Source organism: Triturus cristatus, chromosome 1_1 (genome assembly GCF_964204655.1).
Source record: "Triturus cristatus chromosome 1_1, aTriCri1.1, whole genome shotgun sequence".
NCBI classification, from domain to species: Eukaryota; Metazoa; Chordata; class Amphibia; order Caudata; family Salamandridae; genus Triturus; species Triturus cristatus.
Window position 1 is genome coordinate 103,610,388 of NC_140579.1, and position 24,700 is coordinate 103,635,087.

General features: G+C 46.3%; 1 protein-coding gene across 2 annotated transcripts in view; it reads right to left on the bottom strand.

The window, feature by feature from the left end:
* Positions 1-24,700, bottom strand: part of LOC146869643 (uncharacterized) — a 38,398-nt gene that overhangs the window by 3,255 nt on the left and 10,443 nt on the right. Inside the window, exon 2 of one of the 2 annotated variants that reach the window (XM_085609032.1) lies at positions 4,162-8,904. In XM_085609032.1, coding sequence (XP_085465158.1) covers positions 4,162-6,324 — 2,163 coding nt within the window. In that variant the 5' untranslated portion in view covers positions 6,325-8,904. Of the gene's footprint in view, positions 1-4,058; positions 8,905-24,700 lie in introns of those variants that run through there. The other variant, XM_085609023.1, reaches the window with a different exon arrangement.

A 24,700-nucleotide genomic window follows, 5' to 3' on the forward strand; every position in this document is an offset into this window, starting at 1 on the left:
TGACTTTTCCTTTTCAGTAATCTTTTTCCACCTCGTGGGTTGGCCCTACTTCTGTCCCTCCTCAGGTCTCCGGCACGCAATTTTCCTGCTGACTACTTGTCCCTTCACCTGGCTGGGTGTTGCAGTTCCATACACCTCCTCGGGGTTTTTCCGCAATCTGTCCTTCTCTTTCTGTGACTGTCCCTTCTTCTTCTTCCAGTATTTTCTCAGGTGGAACTTCTTCTACTCTCTCATTTGGTGTAAGTGTTACTTCTGACTGGACATTCTTTTCTTTTCTTCTTTCTGTGTTCACCATTGGCGTTTTGCTCATCTCCAGAATCTGAACCATCTGCAATCTTTTCCTCAGAATTTCTTCTCTGGGAGTCTGAACTAGTCTTGGCTCATTTTCCCCCCTTTCAGGATTTTCTTTTGACTTTATATTCTCATTGCTTGACTCATCACTTGATTCTGATTCGTCAAAGTATTCTTTTCCAATGCCGTCTGCTGGATTTGGAACTCTCAAAGTGTGACTTGCATGTATCCAGTTTTTCAGTCCTACACACTTCACAGCAGTTGTTGTGGTCAAGATGACCTGTCTTGGCCTTCCCCACCTTGGAACCAGGCAATTTCTTCTTCTGTGGACTTTTATCCTCACCCAGTCCCCTGGGCTCAAATCATGGGCTGGTTTCTTTTCAAGTGTGGTGGCATCCGCTCCAACCTGGTGAAACACAGAATGAACTGCGTCAGCCAGGCCTTTACAGTAATCCAAAATCATGTCATCAGTTATAGTCATCAGCTTGTTGACTGGTGCAAACACGTGTCTCATGGCGTGTCTCATGATGATCTCGTGTGGACTCAAACCTGTAGTTCTGTCTGGAGTGGACCTAATGGTCATCAAAACCAGAGGCAAGACATCAGGCCATTTCATACCTGTGGCTAAACACATTTTCCCTATTCTGTTTTTGATAGTACCATTCATTTGCTCGACCACACCAGAAGCCTCTGGTCGGTAGGCACAATGCAGTTTTTGTTGTACACCTAATGCTTCACAAATCAATTTCATGATCTCATTGTAAAAGTGTCCTCCTCTGTCTGATTCTATGGTTACTGGAAACCCGTACCTTGGGATGAATTCCCTCAACAAGAGCTTGGCCACTGTGATTCCATCATTTCTTCTGGTTGGGTATGCTTCCACCCATCTAGAGAACAGACAAACTACCACCAAAACATACCTCAACTTGTTATAAGGGGGCATTTCAATGAAATCCACTTGCATTCTGGTGAAAGGTCCTCCCTCCCGGCCTATAGTGCCTAGACTCACCACAGTTTTCCTTCCTGGATTGTACTGCTGACATTTCAGGCATCTTTGACAGAGACTTTCTGCTATCAACCTGAATTTTGCATTGTACCAGGTCTGCTTAAAAGCCCTTATCATGGCATCCCTTCCCAGATGTCCTTGGCCATGATACATCCGTGCCATGGTTGACATCATGCTATCAGGCATTACTGGTCTTCCATCCCGATAGACCCACACATGATCCTTTTCCCTGGGTGCACAACCTGCTTTTACCCACTGCTTCATTTCCTCATCACCTGCTTCATCCTGCAATTGCCTCACTTCATCCCAGGTTCCCACAACGTTGATAAACATTATGGAGCAAGAAGACATTTCCCTTTCTTTTGACCGATTTTATAGAATATTGGTTTCGGGCACAATACTGAGCCATGTCATTTGCGAATCGATTTCCGGTAGTGATGTAATCACTACCTTGACCATGAGCAGCACATTTTACCACAGCCAGTTCTTTGGGCATTTGTATTGCCTCAAGCAATTTTCCAACCACTTCTGCATTCCTTATAGGAGTTCCACTTGAGGTCAGGAAACCTCTTTGCAGCCATAATTGGCCGAAGTCGTGGACAACTCCGAAGCCATACTGGCTATCAGTCATCACAGTCACTCTCGCATTCCTCCCAATTTTGCATGCCTTGGTTAATGCCACTATTTCTGCTACTTGAGCGGATTTAACTCCTTTCAAGGGCGATGCCTCTATAACTGCGAAACTGTGCATACTGCATAGGCTGCGCTCAACACTCCTTCATCCGTTCTCAAACAGGATCCATCCACAAAAAACACATAATCACTTTCTGGCAATGGCAGATCTCTTATATCCGGTCGAGGTTTTGTGCAGTAGTCCAGCACATCCAGACAATCATGATCCACCTCTTCTCTTATCTCCACTCTCTGCATCAGGCAAAAGTGTAGCTGGGTTCACATTCACACATCTTTCCAGACTCACATTGGTTGCACCTAGAATGACCTTTTCATACTTAGTCAGCCGACTATGTGACATGAACTGTGTTCGACTCCTTGTTAAAAGGATCGCCACACTATGGGGTACAAACACTCTTACGGGATACCCCATCATGATTCCCTCACTCTGCTCTAGGCTTCGGCATGTAGCCGCTACTGCTTTCAGACATCCTGGCAGACCTATCGCCACTGGGTCTAACATTGACGAAAAATATGCCACTGGTCTCCTTTGCCTTCCATGTTTCTGTATTAATACTGAAAGTGCACATCCGTTTCGCTCACTACAGTATAGTTCAAACTCCTTTTCATAGTCTGGCATACCCAACGCAGGGGCTTCACAAAGACTGTTCTTCAACTGTTTAAATGCTGCCAATTCTTCTTTGTTCAGTTCAAGGGGGTCTTTTACCTCACTTTTTGTCAATTTCACCAATGGTTTGGCAATCAGGGAAAAATTACTTATCCACTGACGACAGTAACCAACCATTCCTAAGAACATTCTCACATCTCTTTGGGTCATTGGAGCTCTCATTCCTCTAATGATTCTGATCCTGTCTATGGTTACTTTTCTCAGTCCTTTTTCGATAGTATGACCCAAGTATTGTCACTTCCTTCTTACAGTATTGCAATTTTGTTGGCGATACCTTCAGTCCTCCATCTGCCAAATGATTTAACAAAGCTATGGTATCTGTTTCACAGGCCTCACGTGTCTTTGACGCCACCAATAGGTCGTCCATGTACTGGACTAAAACTGAACTCTCTGGCATAGTAAGACTTTCCAGGGATTTCTTTAACAACTGATTGAAAATGGAGGGGCTCTCTGTGTACCCCTGTGGGATTCGGCACCATGCCAAAATACGATCTCCAAACCGAAATGCAAAAAGCGGCTGGCTGTCATGATGCAACGGTATGGAAAAGAAAGCATGACACAAATCGATTACTGTGTACCATTCTGCATCATGTGGAATCTGATACAAAATTACTGAGGGATTTGGAACAATGGGACAACATGAGACGACAATCTTGTTAATCTTCCTCAAATCTTGCACAATCCTGAATTTCCCACGCGGCTTTTTCAGTCCCATGATGGGCGAATTGCATGGACTGCTCATTATCTCCCTCAACACTCCTTGCTGGATCATTTTCTCAATCAAAGGGGTTACTCCTGCTATTATTTCAGGTGTCAGTCTGTATTGTGGAATGTTTGGGTAAACTGCTCCTTCTTCTACAGCGATTCTCACGGGGTCTACGTTTCTCATCAGGCCTACATCTTCTCCAGTGAAATCCCAGACTGCTGCTTTAACTGTTTGTTTCAATTCTGTGGGCAATTCATCTGGATTGAATACTGCATAGGTTCCAGCAACCTCACACTCACGGTTAGCTATGGTCATTTTATACAGAACATCTTCATCTGGTGTTTCAAAGGCTATTCCGTCTGGTGTACAGAATATGGTGCAATTCATCTTGCACAACAAATCCCTACCTAGTAAATTCACAGGACTGGTGTCACACACCACAAATCGATGCATGTCTGAAAATTTTCCTATTCTGACCTTTACAGGATCAGTAAGGTACGTTTTAATCTGGGTGTTGGACACACCAACTACTTGGATTGTTTCATCCGAAAGAGGAAGATTTTTCACATCTGCTGATCTGACAGTGGATCGTGTAGCTCCAGTGTCTACTAGAAAAGTAATGTTTTCATCATTAACTTTCCCATCCACAAATGGTCCTGTCTGATCTATTTCTAGAGATGCGCCAAGTACGCACCCTGCTTCCTCTTTTCGGCACGGTCAATAAATCTCTTCTAGCTCACTTTCGTCATTTTGCAGCCAATGCTGTGACACAGCGCTCGCGCGTTGCGGTTTGTTTACCTGTTCTTCATTGTAGAATCCAGTCTCCTTACTATACTTCTGTGTACTCCGGCTCTGTGGTAAGGGCGGTTTTGGCACCTGATTCTGTGGATTAACAGCCTTCTGCTGTTGCGGCGGTGGGCCACTCCCCTCACACTGCACCTGTGGATTCAATGACAGATTTTCATTGTTAGTACCTGGTGGATATTTACACTCGGATTTCCAGTGCCCTAATCTTCCACAATTGTGACATGGGAACTTTTTCTTTGCTTCTTCTATATTACCCTTTCCTTTTCCTGGGCCAAATCTTGATTTAATGCCTGGGTTATTAGCTTGTTCTACCAGCTGAGCTTCCTGTCTCTCTGCAACCTTCACTTGAGCCCACATTGCCTTTTCTTTTAGTTTCCGCTGCTTTGCCTCAATCTCATCACTAAAGTATTTAGCATGCCTCAGGATCTCATCTATTTTCTTGCTCTGCCAGTCCACGGTGTGCTGCTTGATCATGTCCCCAATTTCGGGACGCAGACCATACACAAATCTGTACACAAAATGACTCTGGTCCTTCTCTCCCAGACTGTCATCCCCACTAAACTGTTTGAAAGCCAAAATTAGCCTCTCATAGTATGCGTGGACTGACTCTTTCACTTCCTGATGTGTTCGATCTATTTTAACCCAGTCTGTTTCTTTGGGAGGCACATTGTTTTTCAAGAATACCATGACCTGTTCATATTTCTTCAATACCTCTGGGTCTGGGGCTCCTGTTTTGGGATCTCTTGGGTATTCTTTGGTTGGCCAATCTATGACTATATTACATTCTGCCCACAAGTCTGCTGGCACTATTATATCAAACAGACTATTCAGATCAATCCACAGCACTTTTGACAATTTCACAAATCTGTCCACCTGTCTGTACCACTCGACCGGCTTTTCCCGTAATCGAGGGAAGTCATTTGTAAATGACAAAATGTCCTGTCTGGTCCATGGGACATGCACATAGCCCCCTCCTGGAATCTCTCTCATAGGGAACTCCATCACCACCTTCTCCTTTTCTCTCACAGGAAACGCTCGAAATGTTCTGTCTGAGGTGTCATCCCGCTTCCTATACCACCTGCTCTTCCATTTGTCCACATCTCCCCATTTCCTCAATACCGTGATTATGTCCCTAATCTGCCCTATTCGTCCTGCAGCGTTCAGATTCTCGATGTCTTTTTCTGTGAAATCCACTCGGTATGGCTTCTGTAAAGCTTTTACCTTGTCCATGTCAATTCCCATTTCACTTGCTATTTCTGCTAGTCTGTCATGTAAATTCTTCGCTCCCCAAGTGACACTTTTGCACAAGAACAGTAATTCCTCATCTTGGTAGTTTTTCAGCTTTTCTGTGGGGATGGTCCCTACAATCAACTCTTCTAACACCAGCTGTAATTTCGCCACATCAACGGTATGAGATTCCTTTTCTTTATCCTGCAAGCCTTTCAGCCATTCATTCAATTCTTCAGTAGTTATGCTCACTGATTTCTCTACATTCCCTGGTTCTGTCAATCTCTGTGGTTCTAATATTGATCCTCCTACCATTCTGCTTCTCTCGGCAGTATCAGGACAATAAAATGGGTTCTTTGACACATGCAATTCACCTTTACCCATAGTATGTCCCCAGGAATTCTCTTTTGCTCTCATCAGGGGCTGTTCTTCCTGTCTATTGTTCACATACAGGACTGTTAGTCCGTGCTCACTGTCTTTCCTCTTCTCAAAAATAGGCATAACAGGACCTAAGGTCACAGGGACTGTAACTGCTTCTAGATTTTTCGTCAATTCTCTTATTTTCTCTGTCAGTTCTAATGTGGTTTTTGCTAGTTCCCTAGAATTTTCACTCTCTGCCCTATTTTCCTTTCCCTTTTCCTTAAGAGAATTTCTTCTTTTTACTTCTGGAGTCACAACTTCTGTTTTAATGATTCTCAGAGTCTCCCTCACTGGTGTGTCTGTAGTTGGCGTTTCTGGTTCCTGCCTGTACGGAGGTGGGCTTTTGAAAAAGATAATGTCTAGGACATAATCATCGGTCTCGTTGGCCCCATACCTCCGGGTTTCTACATGATTTTTCTTTTCTAGGCATTTCCTTCCTCCACTTTCTCCTTCTGTTCTAACGGGAAACAATCCTTCAGTCATACTAGCATCTCGCCACCTTCTCATTCAATCACAATGAGTTTCCCGATCGTTTGGCCGTCCGAACATGTACCGGTACCTACTGCCATTTCTCTGTTTCTCTCGCTCATGCATCTGATCTTCCCACTCTGTCAGTGCCTCAAACTGCGTAGACCTAGGTCGTGGATCTAAGCTCATCATCCTCTCCCGTAAGTTTCTCAATATTGCCAAATTAAAGGACCCATCCTCTGGAAACGCTAGAGCTCCGTCTTCCTTTTGTATACTTTGCCCAATTGTCTAACCAAATGCAAGTATGGTACCCGTATTTCGCAACCATGAAGGATGCGGGGTTTTCGCTGGGGGAAGTAACTGTCCTTCCCTAGTCACAATCTCTTTGTCTTTCACAAACCGATTCCGCATTTTACTAAATAATGATTTTTTTCTTCTTTTCGGGTGAATGATAATACATTTTCCTTCCTTTCGTGACCCCTTTTAATCGTCCCTGCTACAGTACGATCTTTAGTCCAATAGTAACACGACTCTTACTCCTGCACCAATCCTGGCACGTCTACGTCACTGTCACAATTTCCAATCCTTGAGCGACTCACACTAACGCACCAATCCTGGGGCGTCTACGTCACTGGCTAACTGTCCAATGCCAGCGCGGTCCACCTGACGTCAACAGTCGCTGCAGCAGCTCCTGCTCCTGCTTACAGTCTACCCCTCCTTTACAAGACTACTCGGTAGACTTTGTTTCGATTTTACAGTACTTGTTAGTTACAACATACAAACATCTCCATTGTCTGTTCCGCTAACCACAGAATAGTAAAAGATCTTTCCCACGAGAATTCTGTCTTCCCGAGAGCAGCGCTTCCTCTGCCCTACTACAGAATCTTTACATCCGTTGGCAAAAGAGCACATCCCTCTACTTTACCCTTCTTTCAAACATCAATGAACTGTTGTCTCCGGTATTAAGACACATATGTGGAAACGCAATGCTCCTGAGAAATAAAACCAGAGTTCTGCAATTAATTCAAATGCTATTTCATTCACGCACTTTCACACAAAGAAATACCGTTCATTCACACAGAATCCTGCTTTCCCGAGAACAGCGAACAGTCTGTCCTACTTAAGAATTAAAACATACGTTAACAAAGCAGCGCTTACCTCTACTTTGTCCTTCTAACAAGCTCAGAGAACACCTGCTACCTTTTCAGTAAAAAGCGTTATCGGCATACCAATTGGTTTCCTGGTACTTTAGACCAAAATTTCACAGATAACTCTTTGCTATCATATGCACTTCTCTCACACAAATTGTCTCTAATGGCAACACACAGCGATGTCACCGAATCGAACCCAGACAATGCGACGCACAACTTCAATTTTTACGCGTTTTCCCGTGTACCTACGGGCAACCACAATTCCGTCTTTCCCGAGAACAGCGCTTACCTCTGTCCTACTACGGAACTGTCACCGACTTCTTACATCCCAGAAGCCGTACAGACGACATAGAACTCAATACGACTTCAACATATAGTGTTAATACATACATCAATACTAATCAATAATCGACATGCTATATATACATGCCAAATCATCAAACCAAAACAATAAAAACCATCTCTAGCTACCAAGATTACTGGTGCAGTTCAAAACACAAAATCTCCTCCTGCTTCCACGGACGGAATGATTCCTCAGTCACACGCACATACACACATCACACGCTTGTGGGGCCCATAACGCCAACATTCATTCCACATCAATCCTATCCGCGCCTACAGAGGGATCTTCAAATATCACGAACTACAATTCTATTACTTTGGATAGAGGAAACCACATCTGTTAAATTACCCTAACAATTCCTCCATCCGGAGGACGATAGGATCATTTAGTTGAGTTGGAATTTGATAGATAACACTTCAATTCTTATATTACTCAATAAACATTACAAGAAATAACCACCCGACACAGTTCTTCAAACAATGATTTTTCTTTATATAATTAAATTGCAGGTTAAAATCCTAACAAATGCAATATTATCTTTTGTCATAATTACCTATTCTGGCTAATTGTCGTTCTCTAAGTCAGAAACTGGTCCTCAGAAATTCATCAGAGATTCTACCGTCCCGTCCTCTGCTGTCAGCGTGGAGTGCCGCATAGAGTAGCATCGATCAGGATGCGTCTCAAGTTCTTGGGTGGTAACCTAATTTTCCTCTCTAGACTACTAATATTTATGCCAAAATGTACATATACATGTAGCATTTTTCATTATTTCCAGGTCATTGATTGGCTGAATTCAGCCCCGTCCCAATACTTTAAGCAACATTTTCAAAATTTCACATACGGATGATGTATAAACTAGGCGCATGGGAGAGTCGTTCTCAGGTCAGGAAAGTATCAGTCTATTGTGAATAGGTGGCTTTTGGTTCCCAGATGGCAACATTTCTTCCATGTTCAGGGACATTGGCATCTCGCCCAGAGTAGTCTTCATAGACCTGGATCGGAGGTTCAGGGAGAGGACACTACGTAGTCAGTGCAGGCGCCTTCCTCCATTGCTCAGTGCATGAAGTCATGTACTTTAGTGAGGATTCAGTCGGCAGCCATCTTTTAGTAGGCCGAAATAGTCAACTTAAGTAAAGAGACACAAGAATCGTAATTAATACATAGAAATGATTTAAACAGTGTTATTCCCTTACTAATACCCTTATGTGTATGTACTTATCTAGCCATAAGCAACATTTAAAGCCATTAATGCTGGTTTATTTAAGCGCAAATAACGTTAACACTGCTTAAACTAAACATATAAGTTCAATATGCGTACCAATTTAGTTCACTTTTTATTTTAGCCATGCTAATGCATTCCCACGTATATTCTCTTGATTAATAAGGTTGGTTAGTTCATCACAGCACACTGTTTAATCATTTAAAATTTATCATTTAGTTGTTTTAATATAAACATATATAAATGGATTGGGTATACCAAAAAATATTTATTTTACCCGCTCCATCAGTGTTCTCTGGATCACTTTTGCTTCCAAGATTTAAAGATTGGTGCTGCTCATAGTGCACATATGGGAAGGGCCACGGTGCAAGCACCAGCAAAGCTTGGTGAGTACCAGCAAAGCTTGGTGAGCATCTGGCATTCATCACAGAATAGAACAAGCCCCCTTAAGGACAATAGCTTTCATGTTTGCATGACGCATGAAGCAATGCATCTATCAAACGTTACACCTTATTTAATTACAAACTGACTGCTGAAAAACTAGTTTCAAACATTGAACACATTTTCATGCTGAGTGCAAATCCAAAATGCAAGCACTAATTGATTCTGCAAACCTTTCCATGATTTTATAAATACTAGCCAATCTGTCTGGCTTTTCTGTAATGAAAGTACAGTGATTTCACAAGTTTGCTATTTTGTATGTGTGCTGGCTCCATTCAGCCATCTAGCAGCCTGCCATGCTTGTGAAGCTAGCACCATCAATTGTATGTACCCTCTTGGCAGGAATAGAAGACATCTCTCTTTGTTCGTGTTTAGAGACAATGAAAGAATGATGCTATGCCTGCTCAACACTCCCTCCACCAAGCTGTTTGAGCACAGTGTGTTAGTTGCTCAAAAAGGATATTGCTCAAAAAAATAATCAATACATCATTTTGTCCATATTGCTTTTTAGGCATCTCATTTTCCAGCACTAGAATTCCAGCGGTAAAGGAATGTATTTGCATGGAGTTCCTTGCCTTCTGGGGCCCTGCACTGAAATGAATTGTGCGCCAGATTCTGGACACTCGGGGGCAGATTTACAAGCCCCTTGCGCCACTTTTGCGTCACTTTTCCCATGTTAAAAGTGATGCAAAAATGGCCCAAAGGGGCTTGTAAATAAGTCCCTCGCTTTTCATATTTGTAAAACGCAGACTATGACTCAGGTGTCACAAAAAAATGGACTGAGAATTAATGGGCAACATTAATTTTCATTAATCGAGATAACAGGATGAAACAGCAATGATGCGCTACTTAAAGGCCACTTGAAATACAGTGGCATAATAAGTGCCTCCAGCAATGGAATGCATGTGACACCCAGAGACAACTCAACACTCACATGCACTGGCCCAACAGGCCACTGCGCTGCGTCCTACCTAAATATGCACATTTAAAGTGCCAATATGGTACACAAGTATCAAAGTGACATCTATTTGTGGTCACTAAGCACTCTCCTGGAGTTCACTTTTAGGTGTTAATTTACAAGATGTGTTCAGAATATCAGAGTTCAGTTATGGGTTGTAGGAAGTTGTTTGGTTATGTGTGACAGATCTGTATTTACTCTGGGTCCGATCAGTTTGGCGGATGGATGCTGGCTGCCACACCAGTGCCCGCTCCCACACCGCCAAACAGGGCTGCCGGCTGCCCACCAGATTCTGAGTATTATCGTGGTCTGTCGGTTGGAGTGAGCGGCACGCAGCAGTGCAGTTTTAAGGCTCATTTGTGAGACTTTAACTGCACTGCCGCGGGACCACCAGTGCACGTTTCTGCACGGCATGGACTGTGCATTCCATGCCATACAGGAATGGGGTGCATGCACACAGGGGGGCACAACATGTGCCTCCCTGTCTGCACCCCCATGCACAGGGCCAAGAGGGGGCTCTCTAGGTCTGCCTTTCTTTCCTCATTGTCCGCAATTTCATGGAGTAAGAACCTCCATGAGACAGCTGGCGGTGAGGAAAGTCGTAATATGACCAAGCGTAATGCAGTCCTTAGACCTCGGCACCGCCGCCAGGGATCCGAGATCCCTGGAGGTGGCAGCTGTTCCATGGCTGTCAGGCCGCCCAAGTTGTAATCCAGCGGTCAGACCACTGGTGCAGTGGTGGCTGGACCGCCACCGTTGCTCCACCAAGAGTGTGATGGTCTTCGGGCCGTTACACTCATGATTAGGCTTATGTGTGACATTTCTGCATTTCCTCTGTGCTTCTGCATTTACTCTTATGTATGACATGTCTGTATTTGCAGTGTGCTTATGTTTGACATTTCTAAATTTACTGTGTGCTATGTGTGACGTTTCTGCATTTACCGAGTGGGGGACAGGGGGTTCTACCAATTCTGGAGGCCAGCTGATAATGTTTGTTGAGATCGCCTTATTGCACAAGAACATGAGCTCTGTTTTTCCTCCATTCAGCTTTAGGCTACACTTATTCATGCAATATGCTACTTGTACCATGCACGGTGCCAGGTTGTTGTGCATGGATTGGGGGCCTTCCACCACTGATAGTATTAGTTGGGTGCCATTCGCATATGACACTATGGATAATCCAAAATCTTGCGCTATCTCTGCCAGTGGTTGCATATAGAGGTAAAACAGTGTTGGGCTTAATGCAGATCCCTGTGGGACTCCGCACGAGATTTGGAGGGTGTTAGATAGATCCTTCCAACTACTGGAAGGTGAGCACCTATCTTCTAGAAATGAGGTTGTCCACTTTAGCACAGAGCCTGTAATACCCTCTTCCTTTAGCCTCCGGATCATGGTATAGTGATCCACTGTATCAAAAGCGGTGCTAAGATCCAGAAGCAGGATAGCTGCTGTGCACCCCTGGTCTAGAATTCCCTTTAGTTCCTCTTTGACCACCAACAGGCTGACTCTCTGCTTTGTTGCGGTCGGAAGCCCATGTGAGTGGTATGCAACACCCAATTCTCTTCTAGATAATGGGACAGGGTCTGATTGACGTGTTTTTCAGTTATTTTGCCTAACAGTGGCAAAAGTGAGATTGGTCGATAATTCCCTGGCTCTGACGGGTCTAAATGTGGCTTTTTCAGCAGTGGCTGGATTATGGTGTGTTTCCAGGTTTTGGGGATAATCCCTTGTGTAAGAGAGAGTGATTTGAGTGCTGCAGTGGTAGACCTAGATCTTTTACCTACTTGCAGCAAGATGTCTGGTGGAATCGGGTCTTGTGGAGAAACGGATTTAATCTTCTGCAGGATTGAGGTCATATCTTCTTCACTTAGATCTGTGAAGAGATCTAGTTTTACCCCTGTTTTAATTCTCATGTTATCATTGATACTAGGGTGAACATCAGCGTTGTTTGGACTACTGTTTCCTTGCAGGGAGTTATATATTATTTCCACCTTATTTTTGGAGAATTTCGCCACCTGATTATATCTCTCTTTGGATGAGGAGTGGTTGTTTGTTTCCCGATCAGTGGAGGTTAAGGAGCGCATTACCTTAAATAGCTCTCTTGAGGAGTTACATGCTTAACTAATCTTTCCTTCAAAATATTTGTCTTGGATCATCTCATTATGGTACTGTCTAATAGCCAGCTTGTATTGGCTTTTGATGGCAGGATCATAGTTTTTCCCCCATTGTCTTTCTAATGCTCTCTACACGTAAATTAAATATTTACTTGCTGACTGAGTACAGGCATTGTCATCTCCATCAAGCAAAATCCTCTATCTGTTTTTTTCACTGTGTAGATTCACATGGTCAGTATAAATATTCTTCCCAGTTGTACAAAGATCAGCAATAGGTCCTACAAATCAATGTTTGTTACATAGATCTTTTCACCAAACTGTATAGTACTTTCACCGGTCGCCTCTGCCTAGACTCCCATCGCACCAAGTAGCAAGGCAGTCACAGAATATAATTTAGAAATATAAACTCCTTATTTCAGTACCAAGTTATGAGACCAGAAGTGTAAACTTAAATAATGTTACTTTCTCATTGCTATAATCTGTCCTTGCATTCCCACGCAGAACAAACTGAAACATGTATATTTTATTATAACAAAAAATCAGTCAATCATCTTTAAAAGATCATCAACGCTGCAATGCTTTTACGAGTTAAAACATTCTGTATGTGTGATAGCTTCTAGAATGGATTCCAAGGACTTTGCCCTCAGCCTGCACTTGGTGCAAACGCATATACGTTTTATCATCCCTATTGCTTACAAGTTTCAGTTGTTTTCCTTAGCAAAGCATGTTTTGCTTATATTGAAAAAATCATTGCAGCTGTAAAATATCTATTTCGAAGGAGTGCCCTTTGGCACAGGGAAAACATATCTTTGTTTTTTCTCCCGTGCCAGCACTAGAAGCAGCCACGAAGGCAAGCATTCCTAATGCTCAAGCCATATACAAGAGATGGGTACAGTGGATGTAAAGTTTCAATATGATCCAACTCTTTGCACACAAGCTTTCCTTCTGCATGAACAAGATGTTGTTCTGACTCCTGCTACTTCACCCAATGAGTCTTACCAGAGCATATGCTATATGGATGGTTCTGCCTAACCTGCATTAGGTATGAAGTACAAACCTCCACAGCCTGTGTGGCTCTACAAGTTGTCATCCCATAGCGCACTCACAATAAAATCATAGGTGATAGCACTGCACAACTTTCAGAATTGCATGCCCTGTTACTTGCACTCAAAAGGCTGATTCATCTGTTCCCACACTTATTGTGTCCAATTCATCCTTTTGTGTGCAGGGTTACAATGTTGATTTCCAGCATTAGTGGTTGAATGGAATCAAGGATTCAAAGGGAAAACCTATAAAGAATAAACAGCTCTGGGGAAGGTAGCTATCTTACAAGACGAGCTTCCATTGGTCCATGGAAGGCACCATTGAGGCCATCAGTGTGAAGGCTTTTACGCTAAAGGAAACTGTGCTGCTGACCTAGTGGCAAGAGCTGCATTTCAGACCGTCCGAGTAGCAGTCTTTACCAGATATTAAACAAAGATCAACACAGATATTGAACAGCCATAAATGCAACCAAGCAAGCAGGGAAGTCTCCTAAAGGCTTTACTCTCAAATACTCCTACACCCTCAATTCAGATAACCTTTCTGTACTCACAATACCAGCAGTGGGTGACATGATAATACCTAATAGTCTGTCTAGTTTAGCTTTAACCAAAGAAGCACATGAGGGGTGAGCTTCTGCACATGCAGTAATTAAAGCAATTTTAGTAATGCTACAGCAACCACTACTGGTAGCCCCATTTATATAAACATACTATGGACTATGTTAGACAGTATGACATTTGTTAACAGATTAAACACTCCATTGTAGAAAGACTCTTGCCAATTCTCCTCATGATTTCAAATACCCCCTTCTGGTTGATTTATTTGGACTACATCGGTCCCCTCAATCCAGCTAACCCATTCAAGTATATGTTGGTAGCGACTGATTTATGTTCTGAATTCCTATAGGTTTGGCCACAGAAGTAAGCATTAGTAAAAGATTTGCAGTTTCTAGTGTCAATGGGGCAGTGCATTCATTTTATTCAGATAACGGTCCTACATTTGCCTCTAAGGCTTACATGGATTCAATGTCTGCTCTGAGAGTTTATCTGCAATTAAGCACCCATTCAAAGCTGAATCGAACATCATTGTAGAGAGCACCAGTGGAACTTTTCAACAGGCTATGCCTGCTGGGGAGGTAAGTCCAGGTCGTAGCTGGTACCACAATCTGCATAGAGTTCAGAGAGCATTAAATAAATTGCCTAGATGAGTATTGGAAGGAAGTACTTCATATGAGTTTCTCTTCGAAGTTCCTATGTATGTGCCTGGCCTAAATATTTCTGAGAAGGTGGCGGTTAAAGATAAATTTGACATGGAGGAACGTTTGAATGTTTTACAGAGTGTCTAAGACATCGGAGACATGCTGTCTAATACAAAGCACTCTGACATCTCCACCTGTGAAGAGAAGGTCATCAGTGCTGCTGACGGTCAGTTTCCCAAAGTAGGGGACTTAGTTCACAAGAACCAAGCTTTTGAATCATCCTACAGACCACCTATCTCTGTTCTTGGGGGAAAAAGGTAACAGAACTGTTATACTGCCTCCTTTGCTTGGATCAAGAATAACCAGACCAGTGTCTGTTGATCACGTTAAAGAACACAATGTTGCCAGTTCTCTACAGCAGACCACTGGAAGGCACCAAGAAAGGGTCAGAGTAGTGCCTCACAGCCTCTCCCTACTCTGAGTGGCTTATTTCATGGACAAAGCAGTAACCTGACTGGCTTGATTTCCCGGCTGGGGATAAATGAGTGCAATACTCTATGCAGAACATTGAGTTCAACAAATACAGCTGATGCTGACAACATGACAGTGGCGCCCGTCTACCCCAATTGCATGGTTTTCTAAGACATGCAACCTGATGCTACATCATTTGAACTGGTACCCTTTCAAGAGCCTTGAGAGAGATCCACAATATTTAAAATGACTGGATATTTCACAGATTTTTCAACCCTTTATACAGTCTCTTACCACCAAAGACTGCTTTGCATTTGTAAATGGTTTTGGGACAAGTTTTTGATTTCACTGTGGTCCTGCGCCTGGATCGCTTTGGGAAATGTTATTCTCCTTTTGTGGTTGACAATGATACTCAGTGTTTAATGGACTTTTTATCCCTGTAAGGACAATTGACTCACCCGTGGTTCTTGAAGTGTTGCCTCACTCTTAATCTTACAGAGCCCAAAGAAGGTTTTACATTGCAAACATTGCAGCTTATCCTGTGCCCCAGTATGGGAAAAGATTCCATAACAAATTATGGAACCCTCTGAAATATTCCAATTGCCTTATGTGAGACAAGTTTCAATGAATGATATGATAATATCCAGTTCCATATCAGATGATTGGGACATTGAGACTGCTAAAAGAATGATTTCTGATTTACAGGCATAATCTACTTTGAATAATAAAGATCCTTATTATAAGGAAATTGATTGTTATGACTACAACGCACATTATTTCACACATAGGCTATCTATCCTAGAGTAATTCACAATTGCACACAATAGCAACATTGTGAGGCCCTGCTCCCTGAGTGTCATTCTAATTTCTTGAAGAAATCCCCCTATCCTCAGAGTGCTGAAAGATCACACCCTTCAGCCTACCATTTCACACAGAGGCCACAACCGCTTCCAAAAAATATAATCATTACCAACAAGCTGATTTACTCAACTGAGTTTAGTCAAAATCATTCAAGCATATGAGTCTTGAAGTAAATGTTGAGGAAAAAAGTATTTGGGGAACCCATTTTCTGCAGGCAGATGTAATGCAAAGATGCCTAATTTTGGGCATGAATAATTCAGAAAGAAACAATCTTTCTAAACAAAACTATCCAACAGACGACCTGTCTGGGACGCGGAGCAATGAGAAACTTGAAGAAACCTTTTTTTTTTTTTTTTTTTTTTTTACCAAAGTCAACTTGACCATGTTGAATATTTGGCATATCCAAATGAATGTCTTACTCAAACATAAATGAGATGATACAAAATGGAGCCTATAATCCCACTCAATTGATTATTGAAAACTAGACTTATGGCCTTATGATTCTGACAGCTGTATGCAACGTTTTCCTTCCAATACTCCTGGAACTAAAATTAATCATCCAGATCAATGTTATCATACACAAACACCTGTAATAGTTACCACTTGCAGTGTAGGAAAGCTGTGCCAATGATAGCTGTAAAGGAACCCTTTTACTTAACTAAGGAAAATATGGATTTTTCTGATTTCTTTCTGACCATGTTCTAAAAGAAATAAACGTTTCCTCACCACAGGAATATACACTATTTATAAAGAATTACATAAATAATCAGAAAAAGGTGCTGCAGAAGTTAGACCAAGAAAACGATGGAATGTACACAGTTCCTAAGCGAGTGTACTCATTAAACCAGATTCTGTCCACAGCCCTGTTTCAACCTTACAAAACTGTTTTACCTGTTTTCCCCATTGCCTCCTTTCCTACTCATCAAGAACTCCTGGATAATTGTTCTCATTTATTTCTAGCAAATGTTACCTGCTGTGGTTTGGAACTCAGACAGCGGTACCGGATAACAGTTTCAGAAATTATTCAGTGTGGTGGAATGACCTTGTATTTTCCACCTTGAAATAGCATTGGGGGGGGCGGAGTCAAGATGGCGGAGTGAGCAGACGTGATGCGCTTCTGCTCCCGCCGGCGATCCTGATAGCACCGGTCCGCGGACCGTCTTTGGCTTACACAGGTCCGATTCCGGGGGTCGGTGTGACTCGCGACCACTGGGAGCGTTGGTTCGCCGGTTCCGGGCCCGGCAGAGTCAGTGGCGGCGGCATTGGAAACGCTGCGGGGCTCGACAGCACGAGAGGCTGGCGCCTGGTCGGAACTTGAGGCCGGTGGAGGCCGGGCAGAGGCCGCGAAGTGAGAACGCGGCAGCGAGGCCGGTGAGTGTGGCCGGCGCCACCCCCCCCGCGCGCACTGACACGGCGCTGATTTCCCCCGGGGGGGGATGAGGCGGGCCCCGGGGAAGACCAGCGAGTAGACCCGGGCATTCGAGGTAGAAGCACCGGGAGGTCGACGGCGGCTGGCCGGGTGCACGAGGCAGCGCTGGAGCGTGCGTGGCCAGCGTGTCGTGACGGGCTGGGCAGCCTGCGGGGAGCCTGAAGGGAGGGGCCCCGCCTCGCCTGGAGCAGCAGGGTTTGGAGTCGGTGGCGGGAAGGAGCGACGAGCTGGGAGGCGACGCCCTGGAGCTGCGGCACGGAAGTCTGGTGCCATGACCCTGGTGTGCCGTTCCGTCCGGAGGTAGGCCGCCGGGGGAGAGGCGGACTTTGCGGCGGAGGGTCCCACACGGGCGAATTTGCAATTGGAGCCCCATCGCTCGACCGGGACCGGGACGAGTGGAGGCCGACGCTATTGCTGCATGGTCCGATGCGCACTCCAGCAGCGTTGCCACCTTTGGATCGGGCGGGCGTGGCCCCGCCACTCGGTGCAAAGAGGGGGTTGTGTCGATCGCTTGGCGCCAGGAGGCCCACTTTGGATCGGTGACCTGAGGCGAGAGAGGTCTGCAGGGGAGGAGCGGAGGCGGCGGTGCCGGGCCCAACACAACCCCGGCGGCCCGATCTGAGAGGGCTATGCCCACAACCAAGAAGAGGCAGGGTCGGTCGATCAAGGATTTGTTTGCCCAGGGCTCGGCTGGTCAGATGGCTTCGGGCGCGGAGGCGGGTGCCGCCGGGGGAGCGGCGGCGCAGGGGGAGGACCTGGGGCCGGTCACCAGGGCCTTTCTTGAATCTATGTTCGGGGCAGAGAGAAGATATCCGCACGTTCAAGCAGGAGTTTACTTCAGAGCTGAAAGAGGTGCGCCGCGGTGTGGACGCTATTGGGGAGAGAGTGGCGGAGCTGGAAGGCAAGGGGGATGGCCGTGATGTGGAGATCTCGGAGCTTCAGCAGGAGATCATCCGGCTCCATGATCAGCAAGTGGACCTCCAAACCCACCTCGAGGACATGGAAAACCGCTCCCGTTGCCACAACATACGGATTAGGGGGGTGAGGGCGGATGACGCCTCGGCGGACCTATTTGATTACGCACAGAAGCTCTTTAATCACATCTTGGGCAACCCCCCTGAGACTGAGATCCGAATAGACAGCGCTCACAGAGTGGGTCCTCCGCGGGCGCCGACGGCTTCCCCTCCGGATATCCTAATATGTGTCCAGGACTTTCGCACTAAAGAAACCATCCTTCACAAGGCACGCCATCTACACCCCATACAGTTTCAGGGACAGACCCCAGCACTGTTTCAGGACTTATCCGCCCTTACCTTACAAAAACGGCGAACATTTAGGCCTGTCACTGCGCACCTTCAAAAACAGGGCATCCCCTAAAGCTGGGGCCATCCTTTCCAGCTGGTGTTCCGTAAGGACAACAAACAGTTTCAATTGCGCTCTTTATCGGAGGCCTGCACGATCCTGGGCCTTGACCCTCCGGAGGAGGGGTCTAGCGGGGAGCCTCGTAGGTCGGACATGGAGAAACATGGGGCTGGCTGGCGCATACAGAGTTGCAGACGGCGCCCTAGGAAGCCCCCAGCAGCGGACATTGCGGAGAGCCAGAGGTCTGCTCTGGAGGCCGTCTCCGGGGGCCTGTCGGGGCTTGGTCCGGCTTGACTCTGACCAACTATCTGGTTCACATTTGCAGCCTGTCTGTTATTAGAGGGTTCGCTGGCGGGAGGAGGGCTTTCGTCCCACGGTGGAAATCTTCACCCACATGGTTTCTTACCACTCACTGACGAGTGATGGACTCAGAGTTTCTGGTGTTGGTTGTACATTGTTTTTGTTGATGTGTTATTGGGGGTTGGTTGGGGGGGGGGGATCCCGATGTCCCGTGCTCACCCTCTTTGTGTTTTGCTAGGGTCTGCCAGTGCCCATGCACGGTTTCGCCACCTGTCGGGCGGGTGGGCGGGAGCAGCTCCGGGGTACGTTTGCTTAAGGTCGCATGGAGGGAGGGCTCTTGCTTATGCCGGTCACCACACTTAAAATCCTTACCCTCAATGTGAGGGGTCTGAACAATCCCGTGAAGCGTAGGGCTGTGCTGTCCTGTCTGGAGCACTCCCAGGTGGACCTGTGCCTTTTACAGGAGACCCATTTATTGCTGAGTGACTGCCACCGGTTCCGATCCCGGAAATTCCCTACACAGTTTTTTTCCTCTGCCTCTACTAAGACGGCAGGAGTGGCGATACTGGTGGCACAGAAGTTACGTGGGGAAGTCCTTCATAGGGTGGCCGAGATCCGGGGAAGATTATTAGTCTTTCGCTTTGCCCTGGGTGGACAGACATTCACAGTGGGTTCCCTATACGCCCCGAATGACAACCAGGAACGGTTTATACACTCCGCTTTGATAGAGGCAACGGCCACGTCAGACCGGAATATCATTTTAGGGGGTGATTTGAATCTGGTGTTCGACACTCACAGGGACAGGTCTAGCCAACGCACCCACTTCAAAGGGGCCCTGTCGGCGGCGGGGATCGCACACATAAAAGAGTTGGGACTGTGTGACCTATGGCGTAGCTTTCACCCTTCCTCCAGGGAATACTCATTTTATTCTAATGTACACAAGACATGCGCTCGCCTGGATCATTTCTTGGCGTCTGACACGGTACGCGCACTTACCAAGACAGTGGAGATTGGGGTGGCAGCTTTGTCGGACCATGTGCCGGTTCTAGCTACTCTGGCCCTTCCGCCCACACCACGACCGCTTAGGGTTTGGCGCCTCAGGGACACACTCCTACATCGACCGGACGTTGTTCAGCACATAAGACGCACCATGGACGACTTCACTATACACAATGCAAACTCCGACACCACACTGGCAGTACAATGGGCGGCCATGAAGATGGTAATCCGAGGGGAATTTATAGCATTGTCGGTGGCAGACAACAAAGAGCGCGGTAGGAAGCGGGACGAACTCATGCAACAGACCCGGGAATTATAACAGATACACCAGAGAACGGGAGCGCCTAGGGTGTGTAGAAAGCTTAAAGCCGCGCGCCACCAGTTAGCCGCGCTAGATCAGGACAGAGCGGAATATGCGGCATTGCGGCTGAAGCATGGATATTACACTGGGGGGACAGATGTGGACGCCTCCTTGCCCACAAGCTGCGGGAAGTACACCAGCAGCGGGGGGTCCAGACTATCGCCCGACTGGATGGCACTTCTGTATCGGAGGACGGGGCTATAGCGGAGGAGTTCCGTGCCTTCTACGCCAGGCTGTATGCCGGAGACTCGTTAGAGAGCTCGGAGGGGGCGGCCCTCCTGGAGTCAGTTACTTTACCTACGCTGACAGAGGATCAAGCGAAACACCTAGACAGGGAAATCCACCAGGAAGAGGTCATAGCAGCTATTTCTCGCCTTAAATTGGGAAAGGCCCCCGGCCCCGACGGCTTTTCCGCGATTTTTTACAAAACCAATTGCGCCGTGCTTGCTCCGATCCTCACCCGGCTGTTTAATTCCTTTGCCACCCCGGGGGCGTTGCACACGGACCTCTTGGAAGCCTCTATAGTGGTAATCCCCAAACCTGGGAAAGATGGAGCCTGTTGCGGATCCTATCGTCCAATTTCCCTCCTCAATACAGATCTTAAACTATACACGGGGATCCTGGCCTCCCGGCTCGGTCCTTATATGACAAGCCTCATAGACCCAGATCAGGCCGGGTTTATCCCAGAGCGGCAAACTGCGGATAACACCAAGAGAGTCCTGCACCTTATCTAGAAAGCTTCGCGGGTGCCCGACGAATATATGATGTTGGCCATTGATGCCGAAAAGGCATTCGACCGCGTGCACTGGCCATATTTGGAGCAGGTGCTGGGGAAGGTCGGGATAGGTGAACGATTCCGCACGCTCATATTCAATTGCTATAGGTTCCCCACTGCAACAGTCAGAGTAAATGGCTACACTTCCTCCCGTTTCCCCATTGAACGGGGTACGAGGCAGGGATGTCCTCTGTCCCCCCTTCTTTTTGCCCTCTACATGGAGCCCTTGGCTCAAAGAATACGGCAGAACCCGGAGGTACAGGGAATCAAATTCGGGGAGTTCACTCACACCATTAGCTTATACGCAGACGATGTCCTGCTGTCGCTCGCCGAGCCGAAGTCCGCGCTACCGGCGTGTATGGCAGAGCTAGAGGCGTTTGCCCGAGCCGCAGGATTTAAGGTGAATACGGAGAAGTCTCTGGCCCTCGACCTGTCTTTGTCAAGGCCCACGAGGGAGTTTTTGCAGTCAATACTTCCAATACAGTGGGCGACGGACACGATCCCCTACTTGGGGATCCAGTTGGCTCCCTCTCTCTCAGCAGTGGTTGATGTCAACTATGCTATATTGCGCGGGAAAGTTCGCCGTGAATTGGGCCGTTGGAAACACTACCCCCTTTCTTGGTTGGGAAGGGTGGCGGCAGTTAAAATGACCATTCTGCCACAGATTCTCTATCTCTTCCGTACCATACCCTTGCGACCGCCAGCCGATTGGATTCGCCGGACTCAATCCGACCTAGCTCAATTTATTTGGAATGGCCAGAAACCACGAATGCGACGCGCCTTGGTGGTACTTGCTCCAGAACGCGGGGGGCTGGGGGTCCCGGATCTCCAGCTCTACTTCCGGGCGGCGCAGCTTGGGTACCTGGTGGAATGGAGTAAATGGGAATCGGGTAAGCATTGGCTATTCCAAGATCAGGCGGTGGCAGCCCGCGCTCTGCAGGAAATCCTGTTTCTGCGTAAGCCTCACAGACCGCCTAATCTATATGCGTCCCACATCACGCGTGTCCCTCTAGAAGTGTGGGACGCCACTAGCACTAAATATAAGCTCACATCCTTTCCGTCCCCGCTCACCCCGTTGACAGACAATCCGGACTTTGCTCCGGGTATGGATAAGGTTGCTTTTTCTCAATGGAAAGTGGCGGGATGCCGGTTTCTGTACCATGTCTACGGCCCTGAAGGGGTCCACTCGTTTACCCATATGCAGCAGGAATATGGGTTTCAGGAGGCCGAAAGGCATCGATACTTTCAAGTGAGGCACTGTGCACTTCAACCACAGACCCACTCTGGTGCGGACAGGAGTTTTTCCTCCTACAAAAGGTGGCTTCTCACATGTACATCCGACCTATACAAGACACTGCAGGAGACACACGCGCACATTCACAATCCCAGTAGAGAGAGGTGGGAACGTGAGCTGGGTAGAGTCTTAACCCATAAGGAATGGGAAGATATATATTACAGAGCCCGGCATTCAGCATACCATATGGGTCTCACGGAAACGTTAACAAAGATAGCAACATATTGGTACTATACCCCGGTGCGACTACACGACATAGACCAGACTCGAGATGCGACGTGTTGGCGCGGCTGCGGCCAGGAAGGCACTCTAGTGCATTTGCTCTGGGAGTGCGCACTCATTCAGCCATATTGGGCACAGGTGTTGGATGAGGTAGACAAGCACTTCGAGACGGAGATACCACGCTTTCCGGCCTATGTCCTCTTGGGCCTTCCTAATCCCTTGACCTACCCACTGAAATCCCGCAGAGGCAGGCAGATTGCTATTGCGTTGGGATCTGCTACGCAAACTATTCTCGCACACTGGCGTACTCCCGTTCTGCCAGCCTTTACAGGCTGGCTGCATAGCTTGTGGTATGTCCTGGGGATGGAGAAGCTTGCACTCACACTGGCAGGGGAAGGGGCTAAATATGGGGACTTGTGGCGTCCATTCCTGTCATTGCTGGCAACTGAGTTCCGAGAAGTCACATGCCCCAGATATCTAAGACTGCTGCGGCTGGCAGAGGAGACCCGAGGCGAAGATTAGAGGCATGGTTGGTGGGCCCAAACGCAGCCTGGTCGAGAGACGGGGGGGGGCGAGGGGGAGGGGATAGGGTTTTATGGGGGTTTGGTACTGATTTTTGTTGTAGTGGGAGCTACGCACAATGGAGTAATCTTCACACCACTGCTTTTGGTGGTTTGTATGGCACATCTCCTGCTCAGGGACGTTTGTATGTGACTATGTTTTTTGCTGTTTGAAACTCAATAAAAATATTTAAACCATAAAATAGCATTAGGCACATCCCTTGCCTCGTATAAACCTGAAGTCTATGTGTTTTGATAATTGAAACATGCTACTGTCTGTTCTCTTGCAAAAAGATGTCCCTTTGACTTGAGAGGCTGATGTTTACAATCTGCAGACAGCCAGAATTGTTTCAGAAATTCAGCGGCTGTTACACATGCAAGACCCAACACATTTTGCAGATATCGTATGAACGATAATTAATTCATCGGTTTTGTGCATCTTTTTAAAGAACATTGGATCTGGTTTGGTGACTTGGTTTGATGCAGTATTTGAAATGATTCTATTATTTTTTTATTCTTTGTTCTCCAGCCTTCTTGGAGTATTTCCAATCACAACTCTGTTAATCAGCTGAGGTATCCTCATCTTTCTCCTGTTCCGACAAGGAATCAGCAACATGGAGTACACGTATACTGCTTAACAAACCTGCAGAGAGACTCTAGTATGCTACTTGGGACATGCCTTGCTATCTGAACTCAGCGAGCACTGGATGCTCACCTTATGCAAAATGGATGCTGCACAAGTAAAACCTGTGTTCTGGTGCATAACCTCACTGAAATAATCTTTGAATTTCAACTGGAACATCCCCCAGTGGCTTACCTTTCTATGGAAACAATCATTCAACCTCTAAATGAGCACTAGAGACAATGTCGAGCAATGCACCTGTCCCATCTACAAAATTCCATTTATGACAGATCAAAATCACCAGTGGTACTTTCAGACGCAGCTCTTGATGAGTGGCCTGACTCATTGTTATGCTTCGAGCCCAATGGAGAGGAGCTTCAATCAGCATTGAGTACCTCAGGTGAGCAACCAATTGCTGGTCCATCAAAAACACAAATTGTTAACAATGAACATGTTCTACATGGATTACCTAAATACCACACGTATGCTGCATGTGCACCCACTGATGTCGAAATATCAACTGATGAAGAATTAACTCAACAAGTGAGTCAGCCAATGAACAACAACACTATTAGACTTGTTAGGCTTAGGGTGGTCTTCCCCAAAACCTTTTGCCTCTCGTACTCCATTTGATGCTTTTATTTTTGTTGGCCTTGGGACTTTAGGCCTGCCATTAGAGCCTGAAATCAGT